Source organism: Triticum aestivum, chromosome 1D, assembly GCF_018294505.1.
Source record: "Triticum aestivum cultivar Chinese Spring chromosome 1D, IWGSC CS RefSeq v2.1, whole genome shotgun sequence".
NCBI classification, from domain to species: Eukaryota; Viridiplantae; Streptophyta; class Magnoliopsida; order Poales; family Poaceae; genus Triticum; species Triticum aestivum.
The window spans coordinates 17,319,472-17,331,267 of NC_057796.1; the positions used below are offsets into that span (position 1 = coordinate 17,319,472).

The following is an 11,796-nucleotide window of genomic DNA, read 5'->3' on the forward strand; positions in this document are numbered from 1 at the left end:
AAGAACCGCCACTGTTGAGTTGGGACATCACTGTGACACCAACCAGCAGAGCTTCTGTTCCGGCGTCCACAGTCCACACCGACCACCCATCACAGTTCACAACACCTTCCTTTTCTCTCAGTCAGGCTGCATGCATGCGTGCGTGCCCAGCCCGTTCCTGTAATAGTTGGAGATGCCCAGCTCTTCACTGTTCCTTGCGTGAGAACAGCGCAGCACAGGACTCGCTGTCAGCATACATCTATGGCGCAGCATGCTTGTCCATAGTTGCAACTTTTTTTTAGAGCGGCGGCATCTGCCCGGCCTTAATAATGAGGCCCTAACAAAATACTTCCTCCGTCCCATAATATAAAAGCGTTTTTGACACTACACTAATGTCAAAAACGTTCTTATATTATGAGACGGAAGGAGTACGAAGTACAGCAACACAAACAAACGATGGCACATAGGCCGAAGTACGGATACAAGCCAACAGGCCAATAACGACGACACAGCGCCGGGCATAGCGTGCCACGCAGACGACACAACCCACACGAGGACGAAGACGAGATCGGGGCGGCGCCCAACCGATGAAGACCCCTATCTCGCAAGACGTCGAAGCTCAGTGCACCTTGCCCGCACCCTTGACGCGAGCAACTCCACGCTTTCTTTGTCCTTTGGCTTCGCCAGGAGCTTCCACAGCTGCAGAAAGGAGACCAATTTATACAAAAGATCAGTCGGACGGCGGATAAATTTTCCCTCCATGAGGGCTTTGTTCCTCGTGGTCCACAAGGCCCAAGATGCGGCCCCAAAGACCAGCCAAGCAAACCTCTGATCCCTCCTCGGAGCGTCTCGGATCAATCTATATAAGTCATTGAATCCGCTTGGGTTCCAAGAACACCCAACCACCTCTCTAATCGAACTCCAAACAAAGCGAGCCATGATACATCGAAATAAAATATGATCCCTATTTTCGGGATGACCGCACTAGATGCATAGGCCATAGAGGGTGCTTGGATTCAAGGGACTTATTTTAGTCTGACTAAAAATAGTTTTTTTAAGAGGCTAAAGTTTCAAGCACCCCTGACTATAGAGGGGCTAAAACTAGTCTTGAGACTAAATTTTTTTAGTCAGGGGTACCCCTACTAAAATGTAGATTAGTCATCTCTCTCCTCATTTAACTCCTCTCCTTTAACACAGGCGAGTTCTGGATTGGAGGGTTTGGAGGATAATAAATGCTCATTAACTTGATTTTAGTCTCTTTAGTATTTGGATCCAAACATGGGTGGGGCTAGCAAGTTTTAGTCCCACTACTTTTAGTCATGAGACTAAAACGTATCCAAGCACCCTCATAGTTGCAACTTGCTAGCCTTATTTGTGAACTCTGATGGTTTGCTCACTCTATTTTTACCTCTTCATGTCCGGTTACTGTCTGTAATGTTTCCCTTCGTTAACAAGTGTAAACGAGAACATAATTTGCCATCAATTTAATGCTCAATACCAGTTGTAACTTATTACAGGTTTTATGGTGAATGGCAATTTTTGGAGCCGTTCATCCACTCTGATCCAATGACAGTAAAATATGAGTTACTAGACTGAAAGTACGTGTAAGTACCAAGTAAAAATTACGTGGGGCCAGGACTTGTAGTTGTTTTTTATTTCTTTTGGTAGGATTGACCACACACGTCGGCCCTCTCAGTGTAGGATGCCGTATGTATTCAATGTGTAGAACTCAATGTTTGAGCTCCAGGCTTTTACTATTCTTCCTATTGACTTCTCTTCTCTGCTCCTAGTGACACTGCGTAGTCGCCCATGACAATGAACTCCGGCCGTCCGTCACGCCTAGAGATTGATCCTCTTTAGTGTCGAGGGCATGGCTGTGAAGATCAACGTGGGATGTATACGTGCAACAATGATTTTAGTGGTAGTGCTTGGTACTGTGAATTTGATTGAGTGATGTAAGAAATTGTAATTTGTCTACATGCAATCTGTCAAGATCATATTTCGCTCCATTGCGATGGATGAAGCTTTATTCAAGTTCTAAGTTTTCTTTAGGCTGTAGGTTGTTTATTTTTTAAAGTTTGTTAGGATTTGTGCCATGCTCAGAAAGACGAAGTGACGGCTTTCTGGAAGTGGAATAAGGCCCGCTCCCCGCCTAGCCCCCGTCCTGACGGAGCTTCTAGCATCGTCGGAGGGCCATCGATCCTACGCAACCAGGTAAAGAAGAGCTCATTACGGGCGGTGGCATCGGTGCTGACCTGCCAGGGGCTGGGCGCCGTGTAGAGCTAGCTCTTTGGCATGCCAGCCCTGTGGTCACCAAGGCAGTGGGGGTCTGGGCATGCACGGATGTCTCCAACCTTGTCCAGTAGCTCACGCATGCAATGTAGGTAGTGTGTGTGGTGTAGTCACCAAATGATTCCAGGTGCATTAGATCAAACGTGTTGTGTCCAGGTTTCTCCTGGCAGTGAAGTGTTTGTGTTGTGCCAAGGAAAAATGGTGAGGGGCCTGGGTTTGGATTTTGGTGAGTGGTGTTTAGATGCTAAGGTGAGTGAGTGTGCCAAGTTTCAGTCAGTTTGCGCCAAGTTAGAAGGTACTTGCTGTTTAAACCCAAGTTTAGTCCAGAAACTGTATTGAGGATGGTGTGCCTATTTAGAAATGTTCCTGTATGGGTTAGTAGCATTTCTAGTGTTCATTTGTGTTAAATAAATTATCAGAATTAACTAGAATTTTTTTGGAGTGGCAGAAATGTTAGTTGCTTCATAACCCAAGTGCTTAAGATTACATATTCTTTTATAAAGGAGAACATATACTTAGAAAAAGTTTGGGAAATGGGCTTGGGTGAAAATGTTAGAGTGATGGAGCTTGGTGACAACAAGTGTAAGCAGAATTAATTAAGTTTCCAATTTGCTAAGTCCAAAAAGAGCCATTTCAAAGAAGATCCAACGCAAACACCAAATGAAACCAACTTGATTTGAAAAAAAAGGAAGAAAAGGCCACAATCCAGGGTGTTACAGTAACTCAGGGGCAGACTAGCATAGAATCTCACATTAGGTTAAGATCAATGAGATCAACCAGATGAAAAGTGGGCATGAAGCAATTTACCTGTAGCGGCCCAAGCTCCTCGGCGCGGCAGCCCGAGTTCTTGGGCATGGCGGCCCGAACGCATAGAGCGGTACCGACTGCTCCAGCGACTCGTGGCTGTGGCTCGCCTAGAGCACGGCCGGGGCATGGAGAACAGCCGGAGGGAGCCCGTCGCAGGTCCTGCAACATGGCCGGGCACGGGGAGGGGCCGGAGGGAGTCCGACAAGGTCGCTGTGCGGGTGTGTGAGCTGCACGATGATCTCTGCACGAACCCGATTTCTTTCTTTAAAAAATACAAGGACCCGATTGCTTTTTTATTTTTTGGCAGGGACCCGGTTGCTTTTATGCCACGCCAGTTAACGGTCAAACAATCAGAGCTCTAACGCGTGGGCCAGACCTGTCATAATTACGATCAATTGTAAAACACCCTGTCATTTGGGTTTTTTTGAAACAGCCGACGCCGATTCTGGTAGTTATCAGGGACAAACATAAATCTAGTAGTTTTATGGAACCCTAACATGAAAAGTGGTAGTTTTATACTATTCACTCCATTGGGTTTTGAAGATGAACACACTGTAACACACGGTGTGTTTGAGTCAAGCTGGATAACAAACTTATCAGTTACTTTGGGCCGCTGGTTGGCTTGCCGTCAAAGAAATAAGATCTTTGAGCAGATGCCTCATTGCGGTCACAACATGGAAAATTCCCTTTGAATCAGAGCTCCGTCGCATTCCTCGGGGCAGTGTGGTCCTGCGAGCAGCCATACCGTGCCCGCAGACGCCGTGGAGCAGCTTGACGGGCTCGGCTCCTGTGCCCATTGTCGGCAATCCTCGTTGGCTGCGCAGAGGGCAACAGGAATAGCGGAGGCGGGGCGGCAGCAGAGGAGGCGGCCAGATGTACCATACGGCGCGGCGTGGACCAGCAGTGTGGCCGGCGGCCATGGATGTGCGACGGTGCCCGTAAAGAGGAGGATAAGAAGGGAGGCAGAGAGGAGGGAGAGAAAAGAGGATGAGACACTAACAAGTGGACCCCACATGTCAGTTAACGGCCAACAAATTGTCAAACAAACGGTTCGTTTAGGTGCAGGTCCGACCTATAAGTGCAATCAATTGTAAAACATTTGGTCATTTAGGGTTTTTGAAACAGCCGACGCCGATTCTGATAGTTATCAGCGACAAACAAAAATCTGGTAGTTTTTTGGAACCCTAACGCCAATAGTGGTTGTTTTATGCTATTCACTCAAAGTCAATGCAGTACTAATATATTCCTAATGCATGCTTTACCGTTACATATATAATACACGTAAGAGCAAGACACATATATAATTGCAAGACACATACACGTGGCTTAGCTATCTTTCTTGAACGGACTCCATCACGGAGAGCCTGTCGGAGCCGCCGTCCTCGCTCTGCACCGGCGTGATCCTCCGGGACCGCCGCTTGGTCGGCACGATCACCTCCACCGCCCCGGGATCGTCCGCGACATAGAACTTGTCTACCTCATTGCTCTTGAACACCGGGTGAAGGTACGCGTCGGCCAGGTACGCCTTGAGGTCGAAGTTGCGCTCCCTCGCGCGCTCTAGCGTATCCTTCCTCATCACCTCCTGCACAAACCACAACATCTTCAGACTTGAGCAGCAAGGACATAGAATAGAATCCATATGATAGCGAAGAACCTAGCTTCCTTCCTAATGCTTGTGCAAGCATTAATTACCTGTAGCGGGTTTCTCACAAACGCGGGTTCGTACCGGTGCTTGCAGTACTTGTGGAACCAAATGGTTAATACGGGAAGAACAAGAAGAGCCGGCGTCGCCTCCTCCAAACCTTTTGTACTTAACAGTCCAAGGAGAAGCAGCTGCGACACGATCAATGCTGTGATGATGCGTAGATGCACATTGGGCCAGAACTGCGCACCGCTCTCGTATCGTTGATTGTAGACGTTTATGATCTGAACAAGGACGGCCAAGGAAACCAAACATTGTAAAACGGATGCAATGGCTTTCATAGGAAATTGTCGACATCAACTTGGTTGTGCTACTAACATGGTTGCATCACTAGTTTTCAACCGTCAACTTTTTTAGAGAGAACAAACGAAAAATCTCTCGAGTATTAGTGAAGAGCTCTTTACCTGGTGGCGGTAGACAACGTAAGCCAGCGCAAAGAATACCAATATGAACGGAAGCAAGAGTGGTGTCACCACAGCATACACAAGACCAAGCAGGAAATATAGCTGTATTCGAGGCTCAGACCAGTACAAGCAGATACTACCAGGATCCATTGCCTCTTCTCTGTCCTTCTCCGTCTTGACCAAGAAAAAGTTTTTCAAGTGGAACATTATAAATGCCCTCAATCTCAATACTTCAAGAGCTACACCAGTCCAACCATCAACCATTACATATGTAATGAAAAATGTTGCCTTCATTGGTATGGCCACACCGATGACCCTTGGAATGCTGCAAAAGAGGCCATTTAGACTCACTGGAGGACAGCGATCACCATTCGATTTAAGAATACGAAGATACATGGTAAATAGACAGTAGGACTGAAGATCAGTGCGAAATAACAGGCACCGACAGAAAAACACATCAACTGTAACCAGCATGTTAAATAAAAAGGTTCAGCGGCAGGTAGCACATGTTGTAATATACAGCGATGATGCCCAAGTCCATGAGTTAGGTTTTACCACTGGGCTTTTAGTACCACAACTGACTAATTTCTTTGCAAATTTCAAGCGACTCTACGTGTTGGTCTAATTTAGAGAAACTAGCAGTGTCATTTTAATTAAATCTCTAATGTCATTCAGTAAACAAGAGTTAGGTTTTACAGCTGAGCATTTACTATCAGAACTGATTTAATTTCTTTGCAAATTCCAAGGTTAGTCTAATTTAGAGAAACCAGCAATGTCATTTTAATTAAATCTCTAATATCTATGCAAGCATAGTGGATGTTTGTTTCGAAACCATGAGTTGTCCATGAGTCAAAGAAGATAGGGCAGGGTTAACAAACTGGAACGAGCAAAACCTTAATTTGTTTTCCCCAAATGGGTGAGCACCATTCCATTGTGGTAACCAATGCCATTAAAGCCAATATGACAGACATTTCCCTTTCAAGAATGATATATCATGATGCATAGCCCCCCTCATAAAAAAATTGAGGCACAGCCCGCAGAGTTATCACCAACACTGCTAAGTCCGTTAAGGACTCCTCCCATAATTAAGTGAGGTAAGAAGATCATCACCAGAAAATGCAACGTCGAGCTTAGGAAAAATAAGATGAAATGCAATAGGCCAACCACATATGAGCTACATGCTGCCACAAAATTATATGGTGTTTACACCAGACATACTCATTAGCTGACTGATGAAGGTAGGTATTAAGCTGCTCCAAAGCAGATCCTGTAACGATGCTCCCCAGGAATACATTGAAGAACAAGAATATAAAATACTTGGATGCAGTTCTTCGCTCTAGTGATGACTGTGATACCAATCCTTCAAACTGCGACATGAACATGAGTATAGTTGGAAGCAATATGAGGAAGATCTTCAAAGCAAGTCCAGGAAGAAACCCTTGGATGAATGATTTAATGGAAGGTCTGAAAAATAGCTGACAAGTAGAAATCAGGAGAGGACGGAAAGGCTATGGAAACGCCATGAAACTGTGGAAAAATAGCTGACAAGCAATATGACATCTTAAAAATATATATTTGCACACTAATTCTGCAGCGACGACGGAAAGGCTATGGAAACGCCATGAAACTGCGGAAAAAGATCATTGTGGAAGTAAACTTACGTTTCAATGAAAGGTTCTAGAAATGGTAGTGCCTTCTCTATGCCTTCAAGATTTGCAAGAGTCTGTACAAATGCTATTGGAATGACATAAAAGAAGTTGAGGAAGAAGAAGGCCACGCCAATTATCAACCTCCTAACTGTGAGGGAAACAAATGGAATAGATAGATTATTCCAGTACACATCACGAGGTTCTGGAGCCCATTCAGTCAGCCAGACAGTTGGGTTGCTGGTTTGTTGTGTCTGAGCGGCAACAGCTGCACCCCACCGTGAACGAAATGAAACAAAGGCTGCTGGCATAATTGACTTGGGATCCTTCATGACCTTTTTATGCTCTTCAGCTTCCTGTGCATTGTCACGTATTAGAGACGATAATATTCCGACTGTTGGATGCAAACAAAATTTGATGCACGATAGATAATCTAACACTTAAAAAACGACCGAAGGAAGATTAAAAATCTAGTCAGAACGACCCCCTGGCCCTGCCTGGATGAATACTACAAAGGTTTTACGGATGCATATTCTGTAACTTACTTCCTTTCCTATCTTCTCAATCTCTGATTTGTAGTAGTCAATAGCATCCACATCAGAACCAAAACATCCAAAAAAGCCAGTCTGTAACATAAGTCCACATACAAGAAAAGGAATTCAACAAAACAGATCTGAATACAGCGTTCCAGTTTAAATGGTGATAAAACGATAAGCTCAATATAAAAAGCAATGGATGGCTAACTATGTCTGCAGACCAACCTTAGTTGTTGGCCTTTCTGCTTTTCGCTCAAACTTGAGTTGGCAGTAATCAAGCCAATTCTGCATTTGCTTCTTCTTTTCAACCAGACCAGCAAGTTTATTTGTATTGTAAACTACCTATAGAACAACAAGACATAAAAAGATTATTCCCCTAGGTAAATCATCTAAAGAGGGATTCAGTAAGAAAGTAAGAATTGCAAATATAAGGCTCAAATAAAATGAATGTTAGGGAAAATGAATAAATTGGGGTAGGCAGGCTAAACAATAAATTGCGAACTCAAATATCTGATTCTTCGAATGGGAGATGTTCCAAAAATTTAGTGATCACCTGATGTTTAAGATAATGACCAGGATGGTTGACAAGGAAGAAATGCTCCACGAGCTCACTAACTGATTCGTCGGGGTCTGATGGTATATTCCGCACAAGAACCTAAGATAAAATACATTGACGGCTCAGAATCAAAAGAATAATCGAAGGGTCATTAATCTAACAAGATCATTCAACTGAGATCTTTGCTGTACGCAGCATTATTTATTTATTTTTCAGAAAAAGGGATCTAAACAGTGATCATGTAGAAGTTGCAGTCACAAAGGTGCTTTCTACCAAGAATGCAGAAAGATCCTGTGCAGAATTTGCATCAATAAGAAGTTTTAATATTTATCAATCGACACAATAACAAAAAAAATTCAAGTGTGTTGTCATTATATCCCCACAATTGTGCCAGTCTGACAGCGCCTTTTGACTTATCAAACCTTACACACAGGACACTAAACATCCCGATCTACTAAATAGGAAGAGAATAGCCAATGAGTACGATCATACAGTGAACTGATCCGGTCGGCGTTTCTCCGAAGCAAGAAAGCGCAATCTCATCTTTGCAACTATTTGATACTCCTTCATAAGTACATAGCAGGTCCAAAAAGTAAATACATAAGCCATAACCAAGTGAGCTATAAACCTGCACAAAAAAGGGTAAGTGTGAGCATAATCATGAACATACAAGAAAGTAGGAACCTCAAACAAATATGGGTGGAACAAAATGCTTTTGATCAGAGCAACAAAAAAAACTTCCTTCTATTTTTGATACCTTTTTCAATAGGACCCTTATGATTGAATTTGATGGGCAGCTACTAAATGCTAAAGCTATATAGTGGTGTGCTTACACCTTAGTAAAATGACTAGTCTATAACCCAAAAAAACACTAAGATCCGGCACCTATAAGATGTTCATGCACCTAGTAGCGCAAGCAGTATGCAGATTCGTAAAATCTGGAACTTCAGGAAAGTTATCATCCAAATGTACAGATAGATTTAGCTACAACATGTCAACAAAGCTAAAAATGCCTTCATATGGAGATTTTACTTGTGGCAAGCCAGCACCGCCATCGAATATCTACAAACTTATATGAATCGAATTAAATCAGCAATGCATTTCGGTAATCAACAAAAAACACATTTGATAAACAAAGAAACTATTCAGATATATATCCTGTTGCTCACCTCTTAGATCCGTAAGGTATGTTGGATATTGAAAGTTTGTCAATGTCACTGTGGACTACCTTCAAACTTTCTAGTGTATCATTGGTCCAGTTCAGAGGGACCAGAAGGGCAAAAGCAAGAATCATAATCGGAACAAATATCTTGAGCCTGCAAATGATTGGTTAAAAGTTTAACAAACATAGAGGTATTGGAAGATTGGGCTCCTTGACAAGGAGGATGCTATGCAAAAATTGATATCTAAAAAATGTATACATAAGCCCACTGATGTTCCACATACAGTGCTCAACTGTTGTAACTGAAAATAACAATAAGGAATACAGAAGAGAAAGCTGCTGCAGTGTAGGTACATACCCTGTGCGGTATATCCGTAGATAGATGACGGAATCGAGGCCTGCGTGCTGGATCAACTCATCGTCGGGCATTTTGAGAGCAGCCGGCATCCAACTCAAGAATTTCAGGTAGGACCTGATGTCGAGGTTGATATACTTGGCCGCAGCCACGGTGGCGCCGGCGGAGGCCGGGCTGGCCCGCGTGCCTTTGAGGTACCATTTCGGGAAGTAGACTCTGTCGTTGACGGGCTGCAGCCGCAGAAACGCAAACAGCAGCAGGAAGGCGACGGCGGTGACTATGTTGAAAGCCGCCCCAACTGCGATGTCGTGGATGGTAGCCATGGATGGCTGGCCCTCAACCTCAAGTAAGAATCACTGAAACCAACCATACGACGCAAGGACGTCATGGAAGAAAACATCCGTGAAATGCGGTAAACTCGAACCCAAACGCGGCAACGCGACGCCGCGCAGAGTTCGAACATCCGAGCCGGGTCGGACGAACGGCGAGCAGAAGGGGGAAGAACCAAACAAGGAAGCAAGGAAGAAGCTTTGTTTTCAGGTTACCTGGAACTGGGCAGGGAGACGGGAGCATTCCAGATGGAGCCTGGCAACGGTACTGTCTCTTCTCCGGTTCTCCCCCGAAGCTTGGCAACGGTACTGTCTCTGGTCAGCTTTGCTTCTGTAGTTCTGTGTGCGTCTGCTGCTTTATGATACTCTTTCGCCTACACTAGAATATTATTATTATATTCCGCCCCTCTGTCAATGATTCGAATGCACAACGGTCACCTTCCTCGGCACTAGCACGTGGAGGGAGGGATGGGGAGCAGGGGGGCCACCATGTCATTGTCACGATGTAGTTATCTAGCCATTGTTTTTTTTTCAAAGGAAAATGGAGAGAACATCACTATATGAGGACATATATTAGTCGAAGCTTTGGTATTTATGCTTGAAAAATCATACATGCGCATCAATCGGCAATTGCAAATTTTAGACAAGTGGAACCAATGTAAACCATACACTATAAAAAGAAAAGTGAGCTTCGTGTAAAAGACATACAAACAAGTAAAGCACAATTCAAGGCTAAAGATGCTAAATATGGACTCCATCTCATTACGAACAGGAGGAGCATAGACATGCATAGCCGTCCTTCTCCCCATCTACTTTTCCCTTGCTTTGTTTGGACGGCGATAGCAGGAGATCTTCCAGCCCATGTTCGGTGATTCGAGGCCGACAGTAACTTCCCTTGGTTGGCCCAGTTCCATAAATAAAGACGCAGCCAGTTCATTAATGGATGGGCTAATAGTTGGAATGTAAGCAAATAGTATCATGTAACTGAAGATATGATAGTCTTAGTGCCCCTACTAAATGATCCAAAGATCCTTCTTCCGAGCTGCCCTTTCCCATTGTCATACATTACCAACTGATCCCAAGCCCAAGCAGGCCGTCTGTTACTGCCTGAATCATGCAATTCTTCCCCACCTGCTGGTCATACCCACAGGTACACAAACAGAAGCAAACATCATGAACTAAAAGCAGACATTACTAATGAGGTATCTACTCTAAAAAAGTTAAAACAGAATAGCAATTTACACTAGAGACATCCTACGCAACAAGCAAGTATCTACTCTAAAAAAGGCTTTATGGCCGGCAGCTGAGAATCGAAACAATAACTCGAATTTTCAATGTAATTCTGGATATAAAACGGAGGCGTAGTGCACCTTGTAGCAGCTTTGGCAGGGAGCATCGCATTAGCGCGCGGGAGATCCGTCGCCATGGACGCCGGCGTCCCGCCACCGTGCTAACTGCACAAAATGGGGATAGGGTTAGAGCCAGAAGCTGCTTTTCTCCGCTCATGGACGGTCCTGACCGTCCGTTTCAATCAGACGGCTTGGTGCAAGGCGGAAGGCATGGGCCTTGTGGCGTCAAAGGGGCCAAATTCCAGCACGGGCTATAGTCCAGGCTGTATTGGCCTGTGGAGAAAATATGTTCAATTACTAAGAGCATCTACATTCTTCTAAAAAAAACTAAGAGCATCTACATGAGACTAAATTCCCCCTCAAAAAAACATGAGACTAAATTCTCAAACAAAAAAAATCTACATGAGACTATGTCTCGCTTTAAGCTACCACGTGGATTTTGCCAACATATAAATGCTCTTATAAGGAAGTTTTTTCTTTGAAAGGTCTTATAAGGAAGTTTTGGTGTGAAAGAAAGTAGGGAACAAAAAGACCATTTGGGTCTCTTGGGAGGTGATGACGAGACCAAAGTATATGGAAGGCCTTTGGGTTCCGAGATATAGAGTTGTTTAACCTTGCTATGTTGGCTCGTCGGGCATGGCGTATCTTGAGAGGTGATGGGGTTGATCTTGATGCTAAT

The 11,796-nt window shown here is 44.2% G+C and overlaps 1 protein-coding gene across 3 annotated transcripts; it reads right to left on the reverse strand.

Moving 5' to 3' along the window:
• Positions 1-4,191: 4,191 nt before the first annotated feature.
• LOC123179988 (calcium permeable stress-gated cation channel 1) lies at positions 4,192-11,286 on the reverse strand. Of its 3 annotated transcripts, XM_044591929.1 has the most exons (14): positions 11,139-11,286; positions 10,207-10,899; positions 9,985-10,142; positions 9,443-9,795; positions 9,092-9,238; positions 8,415-8,550; positions 7,920-8,021; positions 7,592-7,708; positions 7,376-7,456; positions 6,846-7,186; positions 6,403-6,648; positions 5,185-5,509; positions 4,771-5,004; positions 4,192-4,660 (listed from the first exon to the last, which is right to left on the reverse strand). In XM_044591929.1, the coding sequence occupies exons 4-14, from the start codon at positions 9,760-9,762 to the stop codon at positions 4,409-4,411; spliced, it is 2,301 nt and encodes a 766-aa protein (XP_044447864.1). In that variant the 5' UTR covers positions 9,763-9,795; positions 9,985-10,142; positions 10,207-10,899; positions 11,139-11,286; the 3' UTR covers positions 4,192-4,408. The 3 variants fall into 3 exon arrangements, with proteins under 3 accessions (XP_044447864.1, XP_044447863.1, XP_044447865.1); XM_044591928.1 differs by having other exon boundaries at positions 9,985-10,899; XM_044591930.1 differs by lacking the exon at positions 10,207-10,899 and having other exon boundaries at positions 11,139-11,280.
• Positions 11,287-11,796: the final 510 nt, after the last annotated feature.

Bases quoted from the DNA above. Each gene is read 5' to 3' on its own strand.
- LOC123179988 (XM_044591929.1), bottom strand. From the start codon at position 9,762: ATGGCTACCATCCACGACATCGCAGTTGGGGCGGCTTTCAACATAGTC. The intron at 7,709-7,919 runs GTGATCACTAAA...GTTGTTCTATAG, and splicing joins GTCATTATCTTAAACATCAG to GTAGTTTACAATACAAATAA. The intron at 6,649-6,845 runs GTAAGTTTACTT...GCTATTTTTCAG, and splicing joins CTAGAACCTTTCATTGAAAC to ACCTTCCATTAAATCATTCA.